The sequence below is a fragment of the Struthio camelus genome, chromosome 14 (assembly GCF_040807025.1).
Source record: "Struthio camelus isolate bStrCam1 chromosome 14, bStrCam1.hap1, whole genome shotgun sequence".
Lineage (NCBI taxonomy): Eukaryota > Metazoa > Chordata > Aves > Struthioniformes > Struthionidae > Struthio > Struthio camelus.
The window spans coordinates 3,955,356-3,982,348 of record NC_090955.1 but is presented as its reverse complement, the minus strand read 5'-3'; the positions used below and the strand labels follow the sequence as shown (position 1 = coordinate 3,982,348).

The 26,993-nt window shown below is 36.8% G+C and overlaps 1 protein-coding gene across 7 annotated transcripts in view; it reads left to right on the top strand.

Moving 5' to 3' along the window:
* Positions 1-26,993, top strand: part of CNTN6 (contactin 6) — a 166,244-nt gene that overhangs the window by 56,462 nt on the left and 82,789 nt on the right. For 4 of the 7 annotated variants that reach the window (XM_009689048.2, XM_009689047.2, XM_009689044.2 and 1 more), the window contains 2 exons: positions 6,462-6,588; positions 15,689-15,864. In XM_009689048.2, coding sequence (XP_009687343.2) covers positions 6,462-6,588; positions 15,689-15,864 — 303 coding nt within the window. Of the gene's footprint in view, positions 1-6,461; positions 6,589-11,296; positions 11,318-15,688; positions 15,865-26,993 lie in introns of those variants that run through there. The other 3 variants (XM_009689046.2, XM_009689049.2, XM_009689052.2) reach the window with 3 other exon arrangements.

Sequence of the window (26,993 nt, the reverse complement as noted above, 5' to 3'; positions counted from 1 at the left end):
CTGATAACAGAGATAATGCGGAATTTCACCACTGCTTCCAGTTTGACTTTTTCAATAGAAACTGAAATGTGAAAGGAGCCTGGTGTCTCTAAAGTTCTGTACATCAATGTCTGAAGGGAGAAAACAAATGAAAGCTGAAGACCTGCTGGAGAAATCCTACAGGCTTTAGGTCACTTCTGCTGTTCAGACCTATAAAATCTCTTTTAATCTCACTTTCTCTGTAAATTAATCTTCTGGTTCACATTCTGATTGCTAACTGAACATCTCTGAGAGGGAGAGGAAAGAAGGCCTGCCTCCTATTGCGTATACTACGGACAAGTTTTGTTCTTTTTTGAGAATGCTTTCATGCCCCTTTTCTCCTCCTTGCTTCCTTTCCCATCGTCTCTTTCAATGTTAATATCTGATTCTTTGCACCGACATGCGTTAAGTTTATGCTTCCCTGCTAGCAAACCAATACTGTCTCATCCATTACCTCTCTTTTTGCCTCAGTCATACTCCTTTACGTCCTTTAGCTACCTGATCCAGTTTCTGGTTGAAGAAAATAATCATTGCATTCTGGTTCTGATAAGATTAAATCAAAAACCCCAATGTTTTTGCAGGAAAAGCCTCACTCACGTTTAAAAATCTACGGGTCGTAAAATTCCCTCTCTTCCGATTAAAACTAACTGATGTCCTAGGCTGCAAAGAAAATTAAACAGATTTTAAAGTCATTTGTATTTTTCATATTTTTTCTACTCATGATATCATTAAAAGGCAGAAGTCTCCAAGTCCTTTGTCCCCTACTTTTTGCCAGTCATGACAGGTGTTTTACTATCATTCTGATTTAAAAGAGGCCTCTTAATCAGGTGTCAGCTTTGGCCCATAAAGTCATATTAATGTTTAGGATCAGATATGAGGCTCTATCTCAGGCACATTAAGAAAGATTCATTGGAAACTCACTACCACTGGAATTTACAGCCTTCTTGGAACTCAATAGCCTGGATATATTTTTCCTTATCTGGTTTGCTTATGTGAATTATAGCAGTTTTGCATTCAGAAGCTTTTTGCAGTACAGGTTTTACTGTTATTCTGGTCTCTTTATTCTTATGATCCTTCAGGAAGGACATACTAACACGCTACATATATATCTACCTAGGCAGCAACATGACCCGTGCACGCCTTTTTCGTAATTCCATGTGAGTTAAGGACAGCTGTAGCACATCACTTATTTGAATTCGTCACAGCAAGCTAAGTCTTCTAGCTGTTTGTTTGTACAGCACACTGCACAAAGGACTCCTCCTCTCTGATCAGGGCCTCAAAATATTACGGCAATACAAATAATAAATTCAGGAACTGCTAACACTGTGCACTTTGAATCTCTCAAAACAACAGAATTCTACATTTCTAGGCCCTGAGCAATGAATCCTCTTGAGTTTGTCTGGAGCTAATTCACACCCACAAACTAAAAGCATCATATGGTCTTTCTACACAAACGCAGCATGATGTTTCCTGGGCCAGTTTCAGTTTCACTCAGCTGTCTCTATCCAATAAGGGTAACAGTAATTACAACTCCACTCTGCAAAGAAATCATAATAGAAACCAGAATCTGAGAGGGGAAAGGGATTAAAACAAAAGACAGCTGGTTTGCCATACTAGTCTACCAAGTTATTTATACACACCTACAGATTGGGACTTTGCCAGCCTAAATTCAACACAGGTTTGTACTGCCTAGTACTTCCAGTTGAGCTAAATATGAAGCCAGCTAGAATTAGACAACAAGAAAAAACAAGGAACAGGATTTAGGTGGAAACTAGGTTGACTAAGTGGGGACTCCATATTTTATTTCATTAAACTGAGTCTCCTTGTGTGGATGAGACAGGGCGTAAGCATTTAAATATTTACTGCGACTAACCAAGAACTTTCACTACATTTGACCTAACTACCACACTTCTATATAACTAAGTGTTATCTATAAAGCAATGAAAGGAAAGCACAATGAAATTCTCTGTTGATACATCATTATAAAAAAAAAAGGCTTCCTTTTCTTCCATTGGCATTGTGTTAATCTCCATACCGGCGGAAGACAGTATCATATAATGAGTAAGGAATGTTGTTTCACTTTCTTACTTCAGATCTGAATTCAGATTAGCATAATTACGGTCTTTACAGAGATCAAACTGATTGGGTATCACAAAGAAATACATTTTAACTTCATATAAAACGTTTCATAATGAGAATTAATATTTGCTTTCAAGCATCATGCTGTGGACTCACATCCAAGTTTCATGAATAAAAAGCATATATTTAATCAAACATTCATATTCCAATAGATTAAAAAATTCTGAATTCTTTAAATCTTAACAAAAACAAACATCATTCAACAAATGTTATCTTTATAGAAATCATGGTGAGTTGTAGTGAATCTGGAGAACGAGGGGAAATGTATCACCATTCTCTAGCAAAAATGCAGAAAGAAGCACCAGGAAATTAGAAGTGACCAGTCTGACCTTTTGTATAAATAACAGATGGACTCACAGTACACCACAGGCTCTAAAAGTACACACCATTTCTCACAAATTTGATAGTATTCTCTGATGCAGATCATGCAGCAAGAAAAGGATATTAAAGACAACAAAATGATAGCATGAATCTACCTTTACTAAAAGTCAGGGACAGTATCTTTGTGATGGGGCTGCATCATGTCTCCAGTAAAGGAGACATTAGAGTACATGTAAATTCCATGTGTCCACATTTGACACAGTGCAGTATTAAGGATACTGAAAAGTTCAAAAGTCTGTGAACGACAAATGAGTCTAAATTCCATTTAGAAACGTGAATGGGAATTTAATTCCACCAAGCTCATTTGCAAAAATATTTACATTCTTATCAGCTAGACTGGGTATTTTTATATATTTTACGCAGCTCACCACTGTTAATTTCAGACCCACCCAGCTATATATCAGTTTTGGAAATGGAACGTTTTTCCTCGCTTATTTTGTTGCTTTTGAAAACCTTTTAGCTGAAGGCTCTAGGAAGGTACTGAGAATGACTGATAGGCTTAGTAGATTAACACAGAAGGCAAGAATGATTCCTACCAAAGAAAAGACAAGTCATAGGATCATTTGTAGCACCATGGAAAGAGAAGTCTCAAAATATGGCAAGAAAGTAAAAATAGAAGAGCAACATGAAAAGAGATAAAAATTATTTATCTATGTTCAGCTGCAGTCTCTGACAGTGGTTTTGCCTTGTCCCACATGGTTAGCTGAACGAATTATCTTCTCCCCAGCTCCACACAAAGTGAAAGACTTCCATGAGAAAGAGAAAAAGGTTTATTTTACTTTACAATCCTTTGTTCCATTCCAGTGGTATCTTCTTTCCTAGATGTGCCAGGTCTGATTCCCTACCCAAAGTCATGGAAGAGGGAGTATTACTGCATTGTGAAAATTTGATTCTGTAATCTGGAAAACACGTGTTATTTTAGTGTGAAGAAAAAAAAACAGAAAAAATTATTTTGGGTCTTGAGTCCATACTGGGAGATGTGTAATCTTTCTGAACAGACTAGACTGCTGGCACTTTAAGATATGAGCTATTTATTTTTTCTACAGCATACTGCTCTATGACTAAAGACCCCCAGCAGAACCGCAACATAAAAAATAAAAAAAGAAAATGAATTTAAGCTCTAGACAGAACTAACAGCTGAAACACATGCTTTTCTTTAGGTATCTGAGTAACCCCACCAAAGGCAAACAGCAAGGCAATATTATATCTTGAATGTATTTGAGTTACTGCTTCTTTCCTTGCTTGCTTCATATTTTCTGAGATTGTCACCTGTGTCCACTAGTTACGGATAAGTAAGGAAATATGTGAAGCCTAGTTTAAGTTCCTATATAACCCGCAAAGTTCAGTGGAATGAAAAACTTACAGATATTAATACTTTTTAATGTGATTTAGAGCATTTTATGGTCCTTTATGTCACTTATCACATATAATGTTCAGACAAGTTTAATATTTTACCTTCAAACCACTAGCTCATCTCAGCTGTTTTACTAGCCTGACTTACTTATAACACTATGTACTAAAGTGAGTGGATGCTTTTTCTCATTCCAGTATAACCAATGTATATAGGTCCATTCCATTTCCCTTGTAACAACAGACAGTCTTAAAAATGAGATGTGTCTACCCAAACAGCTATTGTGGTATAGAACAAATTAATCTTTTTTGACTGCTACTTTGAATTTTACTCCAATTCTCTTGAAGGCTATTTCTCACAGATACTGCTCATGAAAATATACTCACAGCTGTGCAGATTTTGTGAGTTTATGTAGGTTATGCAGTGTTAAGTGTCCTATCAGATACATAGCGTTCATGAGTTGATATCTCAACTAAGATAGGTGGAAAACATTTTTATCATTAAGTGTCATCTTTTGGACTTTAGTCAATAAAGCTTAAGTATAAACCATTTTTATTTGATCATAACTTTCCAAATTTTTGCCAGATGCTTTTTGTTTTAGATCCAAAGTAGAAAAGTGTGACTGCATTCATGAATAGAAAAATATCTTACTCCTAGGAAGATAGGGTTTTTAACTTTTATGGTTTATTTGAAAATGTTCAGGGATGAAATGAAGATAAAAAATCAATTGTTTTTCTCAAAAATTAACTATTATACTCATGAATTAAAATGACTTAAATTATTCGTAGAATTCCAGTTAAAACAGCTCTCAGAAACGCTCAGAAAAACAGCAAGTCTCACAAAATCATGGAAGCTGACAACAGTGCTGACCTGGCCTTTTTAAAATGTAGAGGAAATAGACAAAAGTGGTTGAAAAGTATAAAAGGACGTGTACGCAATATGTGTACAACTGATACCCGATTCAGATGATCTGATTTTTCACATGCGTTTTGTGTAGTTGCTTATGCCCTCTGCAGGAGGAGTTTGGCTAAATGGGGTTCCATTGATTAGCGCTGGAGCAAGACACAGGGAATTGTATAGAGACAGGAGCTAAGTTAATACATAAGGATGGCTGACCATCTTTGGGGATATAGGAAGCACCTCTCCTAGTGTCAGTAGAGCACAACTCTTTTGAAGCAACTGAGGAAATCATCTAGGAGTTACAAAGTTACAGAACAGGAGGGCAATGCCTGGGGCTGATATGATGACACAAGACGCAGTGAAGCGTTGGCCCTGGTAAGTTCCTTCTTTCACTACTGAACAGCAGATAAAATAGGTGAATAAAATCAGACACTATTACTGCCCACATTTATGCTACTTCCAGAATGCAGCTGTAGAACTGCTAGGTTTTTACTTTTATATCTGTTCTTTCCAGCTACCTATGTAATTAATTGTACTGTAGACGTTCTGGGTCTCTCGGATTCATGTAAAATATCTGAAAACTGAAGGATGGTCCAGTAGCTAAGCTTTATTCAAAGATCTGGGCTCATTTCTCTGTTCTGTCGCTAATTTTAGATTACAGCTGTGAGCAAATCACTTCATCTCCACAAAAGATTTCCTGGAGGAACCCCTAACACTCTGAGGGAATAAAAGGGTCTCATCTCACTCCACAGTCCTGTTGTTCTCTTGTGTTTACATGTCGTAATTAGACACCAGGAATTAAATCACCAGGCATGAAAAGGTTCCAGTGATGTTGCTCAAAATATATTTGATGAATAATCATTGTTAACATTTATATAACTCTATCACTATGTTTTCAAAGGGCCCAAATGTAAAAAAAAAAAATTGTAAGCCTGAAACCAGGACAGAGTCAGCTGCAGTATACAATAATATTAACTGAAAGTATCTAAAGGATATGAGGAGAAGGAAATGACTGATTCCCTTATATTGTGATGTGATTTTCTAGAACCCAGTACAAGAAACAAAGGCCATCTAAAGCAGAAACAGAAATTAAAGGAGTAAAACCACACCATTATGTACCACATCGTTTAGAAGCTATTTGCTGATCTGTTCTCTCACACAATATAGTCTAACACGCTACAGAGAAAGCTGAGCCGATGTCTGAATTGCCCAGAGATGGGCCTCACTCAGTAAGCTGCCTGTCTTTCAGTGTGATACGAAGACTGACACCTTAACTTTACCAAGCTAGTCCGAACCACATAAGCTCTGAACACAAAATGTCACAATTCTGTCCTTTTCTGCTTCCAGTCACAATCTAAAGCACAAGTATGAGGTGGGGGAGGGGGACATGTAATAGCTGGCCATATAATTTCCATGGGAGACATGCAAAGAAACTAGCCTTCACGGTCACTTGCTAAATAAATCATTAACACCTGGGGTGTGTGATTTTATTATCCATCAGTCCTGAAATATTTCCTCCTTAATAATAAAACGCCTGGAGGTGGATTATCGGCAGAATGTAACAGCAGCAGACCTTAGCTTTTGACCAAAAGTAAAGAACATCAAAGGACGTTTCTATATGTAAGGACACACTACAGATGTCTAACCTTAAATTACTGTTTTTCTTTCACAGGGGAAGACACCCTACATGGTCCTATTTTTATCCAAGAGCCATATGATATCACTTATTCTATGGGCTCAGCGAATCCAGAAATACTACTGAATTGTACAGCCAAAGGATATCCTCTCCCATACTACAGGTGAAGTCAACTTTGGAAAAGTGCTGTCTCACTGTAAATTTTTTAACTGTGTTTTAATCGGTAGTACACAGTAAGCTACCTTAACGTGGTGAGCAACACGGCTAGAGTGTCAGTAGCTATGCAAGTGTGGACCCCAAAGCTAGGCTTGTTTGTTTTCCAGGTTTGTTACTTTTCCACGTTACTTGTCTGTAGCGATGCTCACACAGCCACTCTAAACACTTCCAGCTACTAGTACCGGGGAGAAAAACCTCACACATCTTTAGTGCTTCGGAGAATTTATGCCACTCAGGGTGCCCCTAGCTGCTCTTGAGATGGCAAGCAGGACAGCCTTAGGCCCCTTCTAGAAAGGCCTCAAATTTGTTTAATTCCAGGAGGGACAGGATTTGTTGTCAGCCTGCAGGGCATTTTTGTTGTTGAATGTGGAGAAGGTCTTGAGGCTAGGGCCATATGAAGGACTGGTCAGTTCAGGCACAGTACAAGATAACCTATATGCACCATCCATACTAATGGACCTAGTGTATTGCATTGAAAATGAAGTAATTTCACATTCACATCCTCTATTTCAAAAAGAAAATACATACATCTCTAATTATATAGTTATGATATCACATCATTTGAAGCCTGTTCATTAGAAATCTGAGGGGAAGAGGGAGAAAAAAGGCAGTGAAAAGCTAAAAAGTTATGCAAGTAAATCAAACCTGAGGAATACAGGAAAAATATTTTTCTCTTCTACTGTTATGAAAATTAACACACATAAAAAGGCACATCACTGAAAGCAGCCCCAAAAGTATTTTAAAACTTACAAAATTACTTCCAAACTCACCAAACAGCTGTGAGAAATGGAAAAAGGTATTCTTGCTACACATCTGTATTTGCTAAAATGCAGTTTCTGTATCTCTATAAACGCTTGGAAAACAAAAGAGCACCATCTTTGCCCAATTCTAATTCTAACATTTAATGTATGCAATTATAGTGTTTATTTAGAGAAACAGTAAGGCATAGTTCTGATATCTAGCTTACAATATCCTGTTGGTTCACTCAATAAAATCTAGATCCATAGTATTGTTTATCCAATAGCCATGGACTCATCATTTAAAACGTACCTTGTTGCACCAAGGATCTAGAAACCTGAATTTAACAGGAGGAAAAGTTGGAAGTTTGACAAAAATGACAGTACGCTTTCTTCAGAAAAAAGGTAAAGCAATGGCCTGGGAAAAGTAACATGAAAAACAAGAAATCATTCATGCAAGATACCAAACAAAATTGTATTCTACCGAATATTAGAGAGTATTTCTTTGATAGTTGTTTATTGCTCACACAACAGTTTCCTCTGTAGAGTTTTCATTACTAATTAAGAATTTGGCTTTTGTACTACATTCACTGTTTCCAAATGTTGCACTGGTAAAGGAATATTTTATCTCCTTTTCAAAAGGTGGCCTCTCTATATGAGTAGAAATCCTCACCCAGGCCCCATCCTATTCGTTCTTGCTGTTTTCAAGATGGAACTTCTGGAGTAATGGATCCAGTTCTGGAATCCATAGTACAAAAAAGAGATATGGAGCTACTGGAGCAAGTCCAGTGAAGGGCTACTAAGATGATTAAGCACCTCTCGTACGAAGAAAGGCTGAGAGCTGGAACTGTTTAGCCTAGAGAAGACAAGGCTCAGTGGATACCTTATTAATGTGCATAAATATCTGAAGGGAGGGTGTAAAGAAGTCAGAGTCAGACTCTTCTCGGCTCAGCAGAGCCAGCAATCAGATAAGAGGCAACAGGCACAAACTGAAACACAGGAAGTTCCATCTGAACGTAAGAAAAACTTTTTACTGTGAGAGTGACTGAGCACTGGAACAGCTCAAGAGGTTGTGGCATCTTCATCCTTGGAGATACTCAAAACTCAACTGAACACAGTCCTGAGAAACCTGTTCTAGATGACCCTATTGAGCAGGGGGTTAGATGAGATCATCTCCAGTGGCCTCTACCAACCTCAACTATTCTGTGCACGTGTGATCTGCTTCATATCATGAATTTCAGGTCTTTCCAGTTCATCCATCCATTCACTTCATATCCAGTTACATATACAGCTTCCTCAGTAACCTACAAAAATTAACTCATGTATTCCACTCATTCATTCCACACATATATACAAATGATGGTGACAGATAAGGTTTCATTAACACAAGTGAACTATGAATTCCCCTCCAAACACACACACACAAACTTGCATTCTCCCATTCACTTTCTTATGCTTTTTTATGCTTTCCTTTTGCATTCATTAATTGGATTGATTTCATGCGGATTAGTATCTTTTTTTAAAGATACTAAGCTTAGCGTTTCCTAAAAGTCTTATTTTTTATGCATTGTATTATATTCTTCTTAAAGACCCACTGGCTATACTAGTAACTTTTTGCAACTTCATTTCAAAATCCTGTATGTTTAATAGTCACACTACAAAAAATACAGGATTAAAATAGGCATGGGGACTAAGTAATCGAAAAGAGAGACACTAATTTCCTATTTTAGAAGTAACAGAGAACGCAGATCTGCTTACAGTGGAAGTAACAGAGAATGTGGATTTGCTTACAGCGGAAACAAAAATAAGGATACAAATACCTCTAAAATCAGTGCATGTGTTAGGAAATCTAGATAAATTCCTGTTAAATGGCAATCTAATAATCTACTATGCCTTTTTGCGTAGTCAAAACTGTGTAGAACTATCAGGTCTACTATTTTAACTGTTTAGGTGATATTGGTGGTAAATAAGTACAACCTTCCAAGTTAGATTTCTAACTCTTTTCATGTAAGCATTTTTGTTGTAGTTGATTGAGTGATTACCATCAACTAACTTAAGTCATGAATTCTGTTCCTTTTTCCGCTTACAGGCTATCCATGAACATATCGCAGTTCCACAGTTTCCTTTCATTAAAGTCATTCAGTCTAATGCAGCTACCCCTCCTCCACACTGAAAAAAAGAAATAAGTCACCTATAGCTTGTCAACCAAGCGTTTTCTGCAGTATTTTGACATTTCCTGTTTGGTCAAAGGTGCTCAGCTCTAACTCATCTTTAATCACATTTTTTCTTCTGCTCTTATATTACATGATTACTCCAAATTCTGAACTTAACATTTTCATGTGAGTTTGAAATTGAGTTTTTTTTCCAATAATCTATACAAAGAGCAGTCAATTGAACAAAAGAGTAAGAATTCCAAGGGGAGCATAAGCATTATTTATTACAGAATAATAATACTTTAGTATTTTGGCATAATATAGAATGATACAGTAAAATAAGATAAAGAGATTCAAATTCCGTCCAAATCAAAGTAACACAGAAAAAAACCGTAACAGACAAATGAAAGTGAAGGGAACAGAAGGAGCAAGTCTAGGATGAATGCAAATGACATGAAACATGTTTATAATCATTGCACACTATACAGGCTTGTATTTTTAACTAATTGAAATGGAATGAGACAGGGCAAAAAGCAGACTAGTTTAAGTCAAGAATGAGGAGTAAACAAAAAGGAGAGCAAGGAGGAGGAAAGGGCACTCGGTATCTAGCTGTCTCTGCACTCTATTGCATCTGTTGGTAAAAGCTGACATTTCAGTGGTGTGTGTAAACTGGGGAAGCCTTCATCTAGTCCTGATTAAGATGAAAGTTGGTTGTATTAGCACCTCAGAAACCCTCACAGGGGGAGATTGTAGAATATTCCAAGTAACTCCAAAAATGCAGTCGTCTTAATCATAATCTGAAAAAAACCAATGACAACACTGACATAGTGTACTTGTTCACTAAAATGCTGTCCCTTGACTCACTGCAGATTTTATTTCAAAAGGGAAGTAGAATTAATAAGGCATTCGGCCTCGGTTCTCTTGTTAATAATCACTAATTTTGAAGAATTACTAAATACTTAAAACATACATATTTTCATTTTAGTTGCAGTTCCTGAAAGAATAAGTTACAAGATCACATATGCACACATCCATGTTACACATCTGGGTTTTTTTTACGTGATTTTAGGCAAACTAGGATTTACTTTCAAGTGTCAAGACTTGACTGATCATACAAGTTCTCTAAGGTACGCTACTAAGAAATGCACATAAAATCCAGTGGGTATTGAGTCGTACAGTATTAGGGAGAGGCACAATTCCAAGAGAATTCTTCCAAAAGAATTATAAGAGAACTTTTCCAAGAGGGAGAAGGGAGAAATCCCAAATACCTTTATGATTCTTAGGCTGCTAAGGTCTATGGATAAGCAAAGATTAAAGTAGACAGCAGCAGGAAAGATACGGAAAGGGAGCTTGCAACCTTACCCAAAACTCAAAGAAATAAAGTACTGCAGTTCTAGAATTCAGATATTTTGGAATTCTGTAAGAAAATGGGGCAATTTAAGTGAGACATTCAGTCTGGAGATTGGCTTCTGTCTATTTCACATGTTCCTCTCTAGGACAGGAGACTGCTACTCCTGGAACCCTAGATGTGCTTGTTTATTCTAGATATTCTCTTCAGTTAGAAAATGAAGGAAAAGAGAGTCTTTTAAGCCCACATAGAGGTATTTTTCCTTATTAAATACCACTCTCAGTGATCTTCCTTGACTCCTAAAAGCCCATGCTGTGCTTATCTCTCCCTTATTTTTACCAGAGAGAACTCTGCTTGAAAGGATCACGTTGGAAATGGTTTCTTCATTGTTCGTAGGAAGAGAATAAGTTATGCCTCCCAAGTGTCAATCAGCCATAGGTAAATATTTCTTTTACCAAGCAGAGCTCCACTAGGCATTAAAATAATAATTTGAGTGATCAGACTTAACAATGCCCATGGAGATTACCCCATCAAAGGGAGATTTTCCCCTTGATGTATGTCTGATTTAGATGCCTGCTTTTATGGATCTGCAGAAAGTAACCATGCAGACTTAACATTCAGGAGAAACTGATGGGGTGGTACAAACTGATCACACGTTTTTCTTTTTAGAGGAAAACTCAACATCTCTTCCTTCAAATGATTACATTTGGTGGGAGAAAGTGAGAAAGTAAAAACTCTTTTAATTTGTATCATGCAGAAAGTAGTTCACATTAGGGAAAGAATATATAAAATCAGTTTTACCTAAGATTACTTTGGAACAAAATCATGACACAGCCATGCATGTTTTGTAATATTTTCAGGATTTTACCTATAGAGGTAGAAAATAAATCAAAGAGCATTTCTGTTTCTTCAGGAAATTCTAATACTCCTAAGTATCTATTTTTTAAGATAAGTAAAACAGATTGATAAGATGTTATGTTTGACTTTATCAAAATATTTGCACATTATCTAAGTGGATTCTTTACGAGCTCCCTTATTCTTTTAACCTTCTTATGTTAATAGTTTCACCAAAACGCTGACATATAATTTCCAACAAAAGCACATCTTCTGAAAGAAAATTCTTCCTTTTTGTAAACATTTTCTATGGAACATCACTCTATTCCAGGTTCACTAATCATAGGAATGGGACTCATTTAATTATTACTATTTAACTGTTATATAGTATTGCCCTTAGAGATATGATCAGAAGTCTGCTGGTGAATTACCTATTTATCAGAAAATACAACTTTGTATCAAAAGTGAAAATTTCCCCCACCAAAAGTTTATAGGTAACCAAACAGCTGTTTTAGCACATCAAAGTAAGTTTCATATTCTGAATTTCTCTAAGATGTGGTGTTCCAAGCTGAAGGCTCTGTCTCCTCAGCTGTGCTACATTTACTTTAACACGGATATGGGTGTAGGAGGGATCGCTGGTATCAGCAAATATGTAGTGCTAGAAGAAAGTTTACTCAGGCTGGACAATGGAAGTTTAAGTATCAGAGAAGCTTACAGGTACAGAATTTAGCCCTGAACACATGTAAAACGAAACATGTTTACATTTCTGAAACAAGTCCTAAGAGTATCTATATTCTGCAAAGATGCCTAATATTTCCACACTTGGTTCTACTATTTTTATGTTCTTCTGTTCTACTTTGAAATTTTGAGCGAGATCAGTATTATTTCACTGTGAAAAGATGACAGAAGTTCATCCTACTTTTTCCACAATTTTTTCATAAGATATTACCCGAAACACAGATTCCATATTTGCACTGGGATTCTTAATACACATTACTCACATATTTATATTCGTTAATAAATCCTGCCCATCCTCTGTTTTAGTTGCTTGGAGATGGGAATTATTTGATCAAGTATTGATTAAGTAATACAAATAAGAGGAACTCAATTATGAGGAAATCATCAGCTATTGTTAAGTTTATTTTCCTATAAATGGAGCTGAAATGATTTAAATGCAGTCTACCTAAGAAGAAAGTGCCCATTAAGTCCAACATCAAGGACTTAACATCACTCAGTGGCTTTGAAGAATACTGGCAAATTTGAATGCAAGGATAAATGGATAATGAAACAATTTTAGAAGAAATAATAAGAGAGAGAATACAGTACATACCACTTGAGAACTTTACATTAAGACGGTGGGGAGGGGAACTAAAATATGCTCTCAAAGTCTTTAACTTAATAAAGAACTTACAGCGGAAGTTTTATGACTGGTGTTCTATAAAAAAGTTGGATTTTAAAGCAAAAGGATCATGAAACTGTCTGTGAATCCATAAAACACATAGTTGCTTTAAGTCTGGCCATACCAGTACTATTTGAGAAGTCCAACTTTTGTAGGGAACTACTGACTTCAGTATCAGAACATAGGCTTTTTCTTAAGTTTATTTTCTGAAATGATCAGTCCAGGATGTATTTTCTATAACTGATGAAAATTATTTTCCAATAGCTGTACGAAAAAGTTCAAGAAAATACACAGGCTATCCCTGCCTTAAATTTTGTTAAAATAATCCTTCCAAGATTCTTGTGTATTAGATGGCATACTGCAGAACACAGGGAAGTCTTTAAATCACTGTCTATCACATGAATTCATTAATTCTCCTTCTTCATTGATATAAGCATATTAATTAGGAAAAAGCCCACACCAGGAGATGAACTCCTGATCTATATGCACAATTTAATAATCACTGTACCATGGTGATTAGAATGATTATGGGGATACGGTGAAGAATTCATGTGTGGCAACTAAGCCAACAACTTTGCATTTGTTTTGAAAAACAATTATAGAGCTTAATTGGGAGCCATGTAATGATGACAGCAGTTACTTCAGTGATGGATTCTGAAATTAAAGAGAACTGGCAAACTAAACACCAAAATATCTATATTAAAAAACTGAAAGATCCAGAGAGCATGCACTGTATGTGCATTATGAAGTATGGCAAAATCCTGACTCTGCTACAGACTACTCCTTCACGGAAAAGGCTCATGGACGGGCAGCAGGTAAAATTCTGCTTGTCTTGGCAAAAAACAACAGTAATCGCCCCCCCACCCCCCAAACAGAAACCTTGACCAACCAAAGGAAAACATAAAGAGTGAACAGTGCAGAGGTACAGTGAACAGTGCAGAGGTACTCAAAGGTCAAAAATTAGCTGCAATTGGTAGGAAGAAAATACTGGTCATCTATAGTTGCCTCTAAATTTCTTAAGCCTTTCCTTAAAGGAGGCAATGATTGGCAGACTCAGATAAATTATTTAATGCTACTAGAGTTTGGTCACAGAATTCAATTGATTTCATATTTTAATCAATCATTCTTCATCTCCAAAAACAAGCGCTCGCTTAAAAGGTCAGGATCTTATCTTCCTTTGTACATATTTGTCAAAATTCCCCTTGGAACACAGAATCCTATTTCACAACAGTTTGAAAAACCTCCTCCAAAAAAACAGCTATCTCTACAGTCTGATTGCATAGAGAAAGGTCTCTCAGGTGTTAGGAGTAAACTATGGAAATTAGTCTGGTTACATAGACTACAATGAAACTGTGACACCTGATATCAGCTGGCAACTTAGCTTCCACCAAGTTTACATCAGTTTACCCTGATGTAAGTTAAAGAGTAAATTTTCTAGGATTATAGCTACAGTGCAAGTTTGCCTCAAGGTGTTCACTGTGGAAAGTAGTCTGCTACACTGCTGCCACTGTCAGTAAGTTCATCTCTGTAGAGATGAATATATATATTCTATAATATATTATAAATATAATATATCATGATCTTTCAGATAATTACAAGGAGAAAAATTGTTCCTGTTTAGAGGACTCCCATAAACCCTTCCGCAAAGCCAAAGTGAAGCACGATTAATTCTTTTGTGGTCTTTGCGCTCTGTGGGTGGGGTCTCCCATCATGCTCGTGTAGGTCAGCACCAATGACACAGGCTGAAGACATCATCGTGCTATAGTATTAGGAGAATAAAATGTACTACTAGGTTTATTAATGGCCTGAAGTATGGCATCAATAAGCCCAGTGACTGCAGATCACGGATTGAGGACTTTTATGCTTTCTTTAGGCTTCATGCGAACAATGTAAATTCAACCCTTATGTGACCAAAGTTAAAGCTACAAAAATATCCCTTCTTAAAAGATATAATATTTATTTTCTTTGAAATATAGATTTTATTTTGATATTTATAAATAGCTGTGAAACGCTGCAGACACAATCCACTTTCTACTTAATGGACTAACAGAGACAATGTTTTAAAATAGCAGCGTTCTCATCATTACTTTATCAATCTCAAACTTGCTACATAAGAACTTCTCTCTCTGCTTTCTTCTGTCCTTTGAAGTGTAATCCTTCCTGGCTTATATCTTCAAATCAATTCTGTAACCAAATTTATGACATCATTTGCCAGGACTGAAAAACACATTCAGGTACCATTTGTATTATAAAAAATAAGGTAGCTAAAGTCAAGGCACATACCATACTCCCAACTGGATGGCTAACTTAGTTTGTATGAATAAGTTATAATTACTATTTGTAGACATTTGGATGAACACTGCTGACTAGCATAAAAGCAGTAAAGATTTTTCAAAAACAGAATTATTGATATCAATAAGATTGATATAAGAAGCAGTCTTGTGTGAAAAATGGTATGATTTTGTGATATTTAACTACACTTTTATTGTTACAGGTATGCTACAGCACGCTATTTAAGATAAACATGAATAGGATCTGTAAATTATAAGCATAATTTGATTTTTTTCCCCTCAAAGGTGGAAGCAAAATGGCACAGATATTGATCTTACCATGAGTTATCACTACAGGTTGGTTGGAGGCAGCTTGGCAATCAATAACCCACACAAAAAACAGGATATTGGAACATACCAGTGTTTGGCCACAAATTCATTTGGAACAATTCTGAGCAGGAAGGCAAAGCTTCAATTTGCATGTAAGTTGGGAAGATCATATTTATTGCAGCGTTATTTTCTGATTAATTCTGCACATGAACTGTAATATATTGGATAACTAAAGTATCATCGATGTTTCTGTTCAAAAAGTTTGACTTACTTCAGCAGTGCTTATTCTTAAAAAAATCTTTCTTAGTAAGTATTAATAATAAAAACAGACATCTGAAACCTGCTAGCCCTCAGGAGCAGGAATAACTTTCAGACAACTGAAGGGTCAAGGAAGATGACTGCAATAGTTTTCACTTACTAAAGGTGTTTCCACTTTTTAAGACAGTGCTTTCTTGCTATAGTGTACATAGCTATGAGTGAGCGTGGGGAATGTTGCAAAAAGTTAGGCTTTCCATTTTCTATAGCATAATGAGGTCCAGAGGAGTCACAGAAATATTGTACCCCTAACTACTACACTGACATTTTGCTACAGTAACAGAGTAAGAAACATTCTCCTTCTTTAGGTAGCAAAATGTCTGTAGAATGTTTCATATTGCAGCTAGACTGGACGGAGTATACATGTTGTCTTGAACCAGTTTAAAACTTATTTTAGTCTTCCTCCCCATGTATTTCCTCTTTTTAAAAAAAATCTTCCTCCCATCATTTATATGTGGTTACTGAGCTCTGCTAATATCCTGAAAGAAAAAAAAAAAAAAAAAAACAAGAGTAAAAAAAAGCCTCCAAAGATTTTACCTCCACTTCTTTTTTCACAATGCAAAGGTCTGAGCTGTCTGTTGCTTGGAGAAAGCAATTGTTTTCAAACCTCATTAACAAAACATGTGTCTTAAGCCAACCTTGTGTCGCTATTTCAGACACCAGCAAATGTATATTAATTATTCATCTTGTTCCATTTCTCATAGAAAATCTCATGTCATAGAGGTTATGTAAAGGAGATATTAGAGGTCAAGAGATATTAGAGGTCATGGTGGTTCACAGACTCTCTTTTAGTAAAGCAGACCAAACTGTGGCTCACTAATACCACATTTAATAACTTTTTACCCTGAATTTTCAAAGATCTTTTGATTCTCAAGCACTGGTCAAATGGAAGCTAAAATTTTGATTCATTATTTTTCTACTTTTTCTGAAATATCCTTGCAAGCCACCTTTTATACATGGGAAATTATTACAAGACCCAGAGATGAAAACTGTTCCGTTTCAGAACAAATCTCATTTCAGATAGAAGCAGCAGGAATAAATGGCCTTCTAAAAAAATTATCCGTGGAATCTATAATCCACAAGAAAACAGCAAAGGCTAGGAAGGGAGCTCAGGAAAGACTTAAAAGTAATTCCCTCAGACATGGAGGAGGTGCAAAAAAGAACAAGGAATATCTGGGAAAGACACATAAAAGACAGAAGGCTCCAGAGATTGTTCATCACATGCAAATTTCACAAGTATTTCCTATTTTTCTTGAAAAGTCTGTTGCTGATTTAAATTCCAGAATAAATTGGAAGCACTTTGTTTACACTTTGCTTGCTGTCCCAGGCAAGAGGGAATCATATTGGCTTGCTACACTTGCTTTAGGTGCTTGATAAACAACTGTTCTACGATTGGGTATTTGAATAATATCTAATTACACTTCCTTCCTGTGGTTTTCAATGTTTTCTTTTGCCTGTAGCCAGTTTGTAGCCATAGGGAGGTTGGAGACAGAAAGATAGCTCTGGAAAATTTTCTTCTTTGTAAGGCGAAGGGTTTGGAGAAGGTTGAAAGAGTGAAAGAAGGGAAAGAAAACTTACAAGGGAAAGTCTCAGTGGTAAGGAAGAGAGAGAAGAAATGTCTTCGTGAAGTTGGTCCATGTTTTGCCTACACAACTGTCAATGAATCACCAATAGCCAACAATAGAATGAAAGAAGCTCACTGGGACAGAGGCATCCTGTCTTCAAGCTCTTTGTGGGAAGATCCATTGGAAGCTTTCCCTGGTACTGAAAAGAAATTTAAATTGACTAGAAAAACAAGCCAACATTTGGCCTAAGAACTTAAAATTTCAACTTACAACAAAGAGGTACACGCCCAAGCAGAATTTTTTGTGTGCAGTTGGGCTAAAACAACCACTCTTAACACAGCTTATACTCCAGTACACAATTTTCTTTGCCAGACAGATTGTTAAGGATCTAAACATAGGAGTGCATCTTCCAACAGAAAGCAAGGATGCTCTATTGTATCCTCTTGCAATTACTCCTTTCTTTGTCTGGCTGCTGGGCAGATGTCTGGGCTGAGACAAATGCAAACCTGAAAGGAAATATCACAGATAATTTCTGGAAAATCTGAGGATGAAGCATATTCCGGTATTATTAGTTGGCACACTTAGCAACTAGATGACCTGCTTGTCAGCAAATGGACCGCGTGGATGGTATTACGTATTTTCAGCTGTTAAACATTAGTCCTTTGATACTCTGTGCTGAAGCATGCCATCTGAAGCACATAACTCACTAACTGCTAAAAGTCACATGCCAACATACTACAAGCTAAATGGGCTAAATATCAAGCAGACCGTTTACTTAGGCTTCAAACTCCCACCAAGATACTTCCCAAAGTTACTTCAGGAGGCAACTCAGAGCAAAGTTAAATTTCATTTGTCCACAGCAGCAGACAAACCTATAGTTACCATCCCACATTAATCTTCCAGTTCTTAAAAACCACCACAGAAGCCATTTTCAAGAAGTAGGCTACTTTTTGATTGGCAGTGACAGAAATGTACATCCTTTCCCATACAAAAGAGAAAAGAAAGGTAAATTGAAGCTTGTCATTTACACATGCAAATGAAAACACCCAGAAAAACGCTTATATTCAAAGCTATCACTGTGCAACTGTGAGTTTTAACTTGTCTTACAAGAGAGAAAACACAGAACATGGAAAATACTCTAATGATCTGATGAGTGGAACAAATTATCCTGAAATAGTTATTTTGTAGCTAACATTTTCTTATTTCATATTTTCCTGTTGCTCTCCAATATATTTATTTCATCCAATGCCTCAGAGTATATCTTAAAATCCAAGCAAGTATGTTGATATTAGAAGACCCCTTCAATACATAACAAAACGGGACTCTTCCCTGAATGGGATTGCCTGGCATGTCATTGCAATCACCGCAATAAATAATTGAACATGGCCTATTCTCCAAGCAGCAGGGTTTATGCATATTTGTCTTTTTACTACAAGGTAGATAACGCTGAGCTTGAATTTGAATTAATGATACTTATGGAAACTTGAGATCTTCTTCCCCTCACACTTACGGGACATGGATTTATGTACATCTCCAGTTAATTTGCAAAAAATATTTCTTCTTCAGTTCAAAATAGTAAGCTCTTTGAGTAACAAAACAAATGCCACATGAGATGAGAAACGTCTTCAGATTCAGCTGGAGTATCATGCTTATCCTCTATTAAAAACAGAGCTGTCAAATGAAAGCTGCAAGAGGAATACGGCACAGAAGGAAATGGCATAGATTATTAAAGCTACAGGCTGAAAACACAGAGTATGAGATAGAGCAAGCAGAACAAGAGCACAAAAATGCATTAGCAGGATACATAGGATGGCGGTCCTATGTTACTCATGCTTCCTGGTGATCAATTGTTTGTCGCTGAGTAAAATTTAAAGTTTCCTATAAATACTATGCTGCTTTGGCTACCCGGCAAGCAGTACACTTTCAAAAGCTAATGCACATTTTGCAAGAACTGGAGCTGCTGATCTGGATCTTTCAGCCTGGTTAAAGAGTGCTGGTTTCAGATCCAGCTTGCGTAGCCAGAAAATGTCACAACAAAGTGACAGATCTGAGTTTTGAGCTCTGCTCCCAAGTCACAACCCACCTATTACTTCATTTTTTTTCTCCCACATGAGTGAATTAAGTATTGATGTCCCACAGCAGGTCACCAGTAATGCTTAAATTCTAAGTAAAGGGAACCTCAAAGAGAACTCCCTATATCATCAAGAGAGAAGGCTGGAAGAAAGGGATGGGCACATGAAAGGTTTTACTTCAGCAATTTAGGCAATTACGCAATTTAGTTTCTAAACTGAAATGTAGATGCTTGGGCACAAGCTTCCCAGACGTCAGAGTTTTTGTTTGTCCTGCAGGAACGTGGGACTAGAAATGCAAGCATATGCCTTGAGCCCTGCTACACTAGGAGAAATGCCTCAGTACTGCTGCCACCAGAGAGCCAGACTCCTAAAACTGCTGCAGAGCCCATCCGGGTAGAAATGCAGCATCTGTAGTTTCTGTGCCAGAGACAGAGATAGCAGAATAACAACCATGTCCAAAACTCACAGAATGGAAAAGCATCCAAGCTTAAAAGAAGTATTTTGATTAGTAAAACTGTAGTTTCTGTTATTCTGTGGAGGCAATATGCGTTTGCATGCATATTAATAAGGTGTTTTGCATAAATCTATTTTTATAATGAAGACCATGTAAACTGCATTTCATGCCTTAAAAGAAAATCAAACAAAAAGCCTGTTACAGGAAAATGCTTGAATACTGCTTCAGCTAGGTCTCTATCGATGGCACACAGGGGATTTGTTTTAATTATTTCATTAGTTTTAAGTAAAAGTAACTGTATGTAAACAACTGGTCTTGAGGGAAATACCCATAACTAGCTGCAGCAAAACAGTCTACCCAGGACTGTTACTAATTCTTTTAGTTGTCATGCATGCCTATAATAGAGACATTAACAGATACACAGCAGAAGTAAGTTCAATAAAGCAAACAAAAATTATTCCGCTATTAAAAAAATGATATATGAACCTAATTTATAATTATTCAGGGCATGAACCCAGAAAATTAATTTAAAACTTCTGGTTGGCTAAGGACCTTCCATGAGATTCTCAGCCAAACCGTTCTGTCATCATTGATAGACAGTCATGACGATTGCTGCTTTCTGAGACGTCAGGCCTTACAAAGATTTTTAATCATCACTTCTGAGAAACAATGACAATAATTTAAATTCAAAAACAGGACTAGTCAGTTTGTGCTGAAACACACACTAGGGCACACAGTGGAGATATTAGACCGTCTATTTAAAAGTTTTCCCCAGTGCTACAGACCAACTACAGAAAAAGCCTTGGCATCTTTGGCCCGCAACTTGGATCTCATGGATTTAAAAGGGGTGGTCAGGAAACGGATCCCTATTCTCAGTAGCATTTCTGTGAATATGACCATCTGCCCTCCTCTTGGCTAGTGATAGGCTGCACTGCTGACTGAGCTGCTCAGAGAAGTCTGGATGGACATGCTAGCGCTGGAACACATGGAAGAAACCTAGAGCTCACAAGTGCTCTCACGTGTGGTTTATCTGTTAACCGTAAGATAGAAGACACAGTTTTGCTGAAATAAATTGAGAGGTAACAATTCCTCCTGGACAGTTTTTCCATTAGGCAATAGAAAAACACTAATACAATCATTATTCATATTTAACCATTTTAGAGAAAAGATATTAAAAACATTCTAGTCCGTTTAGTCTTTGCTAGATCATGACAAGTTTGAGGTATTTGCAAAGCCCTATCAGAATGACTGTGAGAAGCTCAGCTAGCATGAAAGCCCACTTTTCATCTGATTACTTCATCATGTTATTTACCTTTGACTGCACACAAATTACACAAACATCACAAAGCAATATAGCATGCCTCAAAATGTCATAACCCTTTTTACTTGCAGCATATGCTTTGAAACGGAAAATGGAAAAATCAATACAGTTAAATCAGATCAGATAGTTTGAATTTAAGAAGTCTGCACATGCATGAATTTTAGTCTAAATGGCGCATCCACTTCTGGACTGGTTGTTACTGTGGTACTCTGTGTGTCCAGAAATCCCCCTGCAACCACCGTATTTGATTAAAAGGTGTACTATTTCTTGTAACTTCCACCTTGAGTAAAGCTTTCTCGGTCTTTAAACTGATTGCGAATTCATCGCCGCATGCAAAGGCTGGCATACTGACCAGCCTATCTATCAGCTTATACCAAAATAATAAACATTGCAAATTCTTTCTTTTTCAAAAGGACGCATATGCTTGTTAATTTAGTTTTCAGAAGTAACTCAGGGATAGCCAATAACTGCTCAGTGAAGAGCAACCAAGAGAAAGAGCTGAGATTTCCACTGACAGGACCAGGTCACCACCAAAGACGCATACCCAAGAGTTTTTCTGATGTACTACATTCCCATATCCTCCATAGGGGCACTTCAGGTAAAATCATAAACTTGACTCTACTTCACAACATTTTATAAGCTACAAATGCAAAGCAATCTGTTAAACCTACCTCACTGGCTTGAAAGTGCTAGCTTATATATATTATTATAGTATAGTATAGTCTATAATATATCAATAAAATGCAGAAGCACATCTCAACTTGCAAACGTACTGAAAACCAGATATAATAGACCGGGCTTCTCAGGCTCAGCACAAGACTCCCAGTGATCTTGACAACACCTTACAATCTGCCTCTTCTCATGAGCAGGCAGGAAAAAATAAAATTTCCAGTAGCAACATTCATCATTCAAAACTGATTACTTTTGGAGGATGGAAATGCTATTTTCATCTCTCCTTATGTCACCAAATAGGCTTACAACCCCAAATTGTCTTTTGGACTCTTTAACTATGACTGAACAGTCAACGTAGCTACAGCAGCAGTACGCACCTCTCCCTGTGTACAACCAGGTGCAAGCTTCTGAATAGAATGAATTATAAGAAAAATACCAAGAATTTATTCTATTACTTGGAAATAAAGCCCATATTTTGGAACATCTCTGCCTGGAGTGAACTGAACTAGAACTTCCATTTATCAGCTCTGATTACTATGGACACTTTGTGCCAACACTCCAACACTCTGCAGTGGTTCCCCATGACGTGAGTCTACATCAGGGTCTTTGCTTTAATGGATGCTCCCCACGGAGCAGACCCAGCAGCCTCAGGGATACTTTTTTCTTCTTCACAATTCTCCTGTACAGAAGTAGGGAAAAAACATTGTGCGAACCCGATACACACTTACATTAAGGGGTCTGTACATTGTTCTAGCCACCTTGAAGAGCTGCATTGCATTTCCTTTAAGGCTACTTTAAGAATATTCAGAGGGAACTGATACTATAAATGATGCAGCTTACTTGCACAAAGACCAAAAATGATGCAAGACCTCATGACATTCAACTCAGCTGTTTGTATTTATTTCTTCACACAAGTCTGTGTACACGCAGGCTGTCACAGGCTTAAAGAAAAGCGGAAACCATCAGCCAGCATTCAACAGTAACTAAAAAACCCTTGGAACTCTTTCACCCGCTAGCTGACAGGAAGAGACAGAGTGCTAATAGTGTTTCTGTTTTAAAGTTCAGATACTACAGGAGTAGGATTATGCAAATATCCAGACATCATGGAGATAGAAAGAGCAGCCTGAAAATCTTAAAAAACAGAATATACGGGTATGACTACATAATAAATGGGTTTTGCTTTCTCCACCATTCCCTAAAGGTTTCAGTTTGATCTGGGTTCTCAGAGCCCATTTAATGCACACTGACACTACATGTAGTCATGGCCTCCACTTTCTTGTTAAACACAATAACTGGAGCTCATGGCAGTGACATTCCCCTTTTATTTAATGTCATGCTAGATAGAGTACTATCAGAAACCCAAGCTGCATTGTCATTTCTCCTGAACGGATTTAATCTCATATCTCTCATAGTATCTCACCACCATGTTGATGGCTATTCTTTACCAGAACTCTTTGTTAGAGTTGTTTCATTCCATTTGGATGAATTAGTGTCTAATTTTTAGTCATCAAAAACTTTATTTTATTGCCTCTCACTCCTTTTGCACATAAATTCTTTATCTACAAAATAGAGATACACATTACAGAGATGTTGTAAGGAACACTTCAGGCAGTGAGCTGGCCAGATAAAGCAGTAATAGGGATTGTATAAATAATTGAAGATTATCTTTCAGTTACGTATTACTTACTATTCTGCAATTCCTATAAAAGTGTTTATCCTAAATCAGCCCATTGCAAGTTGTATTGGAAAAGCAATATATGTGACTGAGATATGGTAGGTAACAAAGCATCTACAGGTTCTAGAGCTGCTAGATTCTGACTGATAAGATTTAATATTTTTAAGGGGTAAAATCAGTCTTTACTTACAGTGTGGGTGATTTTCTTTTATCTGCCCTACTTTCATTGCAGACTATATGTGACTTAGATTCCAAAAATAATCTACTGAAGGCACTATCTATAATGTCCACATAAGCTTCTCAATCTTCGGTTTGACAAAAAATAAAAATTTATCTATGAAGGTTTGGAAAAAAGAAAAACTGAATTAAATTCTTTGCAATAAAAGAGTGGCTTCTTTGAATAAGAAGTAATGAAATTAATTTACTATTTATTTTTGTAGCAAAGGCTGATCCTGTCTAACACAAAGGTTCTAAGATACAAGATAAATTTCTTTATTCTACAGCTTATGTTCAAGGAGGATGAATGTTTTTCAGTACTTTACATGATGTGAATGAGTAAGGCCGCAGGCACAGCTTTCATCAATAGGCAGGCCAGATCTGGCATGGAGAACGTACAAAGCCGTAAATGTTCATTTCTAAATGTTACTGAAAAAATAACTAATAAAATATTAGTTATGTTAACTAATTAATTAGTTATGTTATTAACATATTAGTTAATAACATATTAGTTATGGTGTGCAAATATAAATAAAAGAAGCTGATTTGGGATAAAAGTCAACGCCCAGGCCAAGAAGCATTCTGACACAGGGAGACAGGGCAATCTCCATTGTACGTCAGTCAGTCAAATCAGCATAGTTCTATTATGGATAAATTTGGCCCAAGAGATTTAGACGGGGGAGAAAAATCTGTCTTTAAGAACACTCCAATCTGGAAAAAACTCATGCAGAAGGCAAAGTGATTCTGTGATGACAGGTGACAAATGAACTCTGCTGTCACAAGTGAGAAAACTGTTCAGGAATATAAAATATTAAAAATATATTTCTTACTTTCCCCTCCTTTTGAGAGGGTCAGATCCTTCGATATGCCTCTGGCCTGCAGATGGAGCTTAGAGTAAAAGCCCTGAGGCTCCATCAATACTTACTGCTCAGTACAATTTGTGCGTTCAGTTCAAAAGAGAGCTTTAATATTTTATGCTGCTAACTCTGTGAAAGGGGAAAAATAACAAAAAGCAGATGCAGACCAGCACTGCAGCTTCACAGCATATGTCTCTTTGCACTTGGTTTCTTGGTGCATGAACAAAAATCAAGTCAGCTAAGGACATTTCTTCCCTTCACTCTCCCTGTTTAATTTAATTGTGACCTTCCATTTTTTCCTCTAGAGGAGCTTGATATTACTTTCTAAAGGGCATTTGCACTCTTTAATTGAAAAAGACAATCAGGCTGCAGCAGAAATTATTGTTCCCCACCTTTAAAATTAGTGCCTGGATTGGCTATTCATATCATTTAACTTGAACTGAAGACAAGGGGCCTGTGTGGATCCTAATGTGTAAATTACAATTCCACTCCCCTTAGAAACTCCAAAGCTATTCAAATAAATATAGGAGCTCTGATAAAGTTCCTTGGCTGATTATGCAGCTTTGGAAAAGGACAAGACCTGATGATTGTGCTTTTCCCTCTTGGTTTGGCAAACTGCTCTGATAGGGCAATCAATGCTAGATGTGAAGAGCCAGGCTTTAAAGGACAAGAGAAATGGCATATGATTGTTCTGGTGGCTTCCCTGAGGACAGAATAAGAAGGGAAGCTTTTCTTTTAACTCTGATGGGATGCCTCTATGTTTACCTCAGATGGAAAACTAGAACAAAAGTAGGAATTACAGTCATTTTTCACCTGTCCTGGTCAAAGGAGACATTCAGGTGCTAAGCAGCTTTCAAACACCTCAATTAGAGATAACACTGCTCTTAATCTCAAATTGAATTCATAGAAAATCAATTAGAACCTTTAAAAAATTAAGATTAGATGGTAAAGGGCAATAGATTAACAGTAGTGACACTACTATCAAGACAAAGGAACTGTTAGGGGATCTGTGTCTACTACTCTTCTGAAAGCTGAACAAGAAAATTTACTTTCCAGTGAAAGTTGTTAAGAAATGAAATCAGCCATGCCTCTGGGACATATCTGGAAAAAGTGAGTAAGCCTCCTTTTTTTGCTGATTTCTGAGTGCATGGCCTTCACAGAGCCAACTCCAGGAGTAAGCTACCAGCAATGGCTAAATCCATTGGAACTTGGGAGGTTTGGTAATTCCAGGATTCTGCAAAAGTTACCATTTGCACCTCCCAGAAGCTACCTGTTCGCAAATGGTTTTTACAGACAGGACATAAGAGGTGCAGTTTAACAGTGAAAACCTTAAGAGAGAGTATATGATAATTGTTTTCTTTCATAATACTGTCTCTGAATTTAAAAATTCAGAATGAATTTAAAAGGAAAGATTGATATATTTAAATGCATGCTGTGATTCTAATATTTTCCATTCTGAATCACCATAAACATAACTGAGATGAGTTGCATCCTACTGTCTAAACATGACAGGACAGGAATGAGGTCCCACCTTACCTCAGGGCATTACAACGCACATATTTGAATTAACAGGTTGCGAAATACATCACATTTATTATTTGCCTTTGAATTTGGCTGCTTACACTGAGCACCAGTTAACGTTCAAACTGTTTTATTTTTACAAGAGAAGTTGGGTGTTGTCATTATTGAAACTAAGTTCATTAACTCTCATCCTAACAGTTATCTTTGCTGTCAATTTTTTATGGTATTGAAAAGTTTATTTTATAACAGAATGCTAAGGATTTTTATCTGAAAGTTTTTTTTAATAAGGAATCAGATTTCATTGGATCACTTCACAGTGCCCCAAATTATATATTGCATTTATTTCCATTTTATTTCAAATGTTGAAACATGAAGTTACAAGTATCGTTACTGAACTGTAGAGTGTGGTATGCATTATTGTATTATTGACTAGCTCGTCTAAACAAGTTATAGGAGGCAGTTAAGAGGGATTACTTAAACTCACAGTTATCCATTTCTTTCCACTATTAGCTCATTGAGGGTTTTGAATGTAGTCCTACTGTACTGTTTTAAGCAGTGTTTTTCATGTGACTTAATACAGCAGCATTAGATTTTATTCTGTACCAAATCCTGA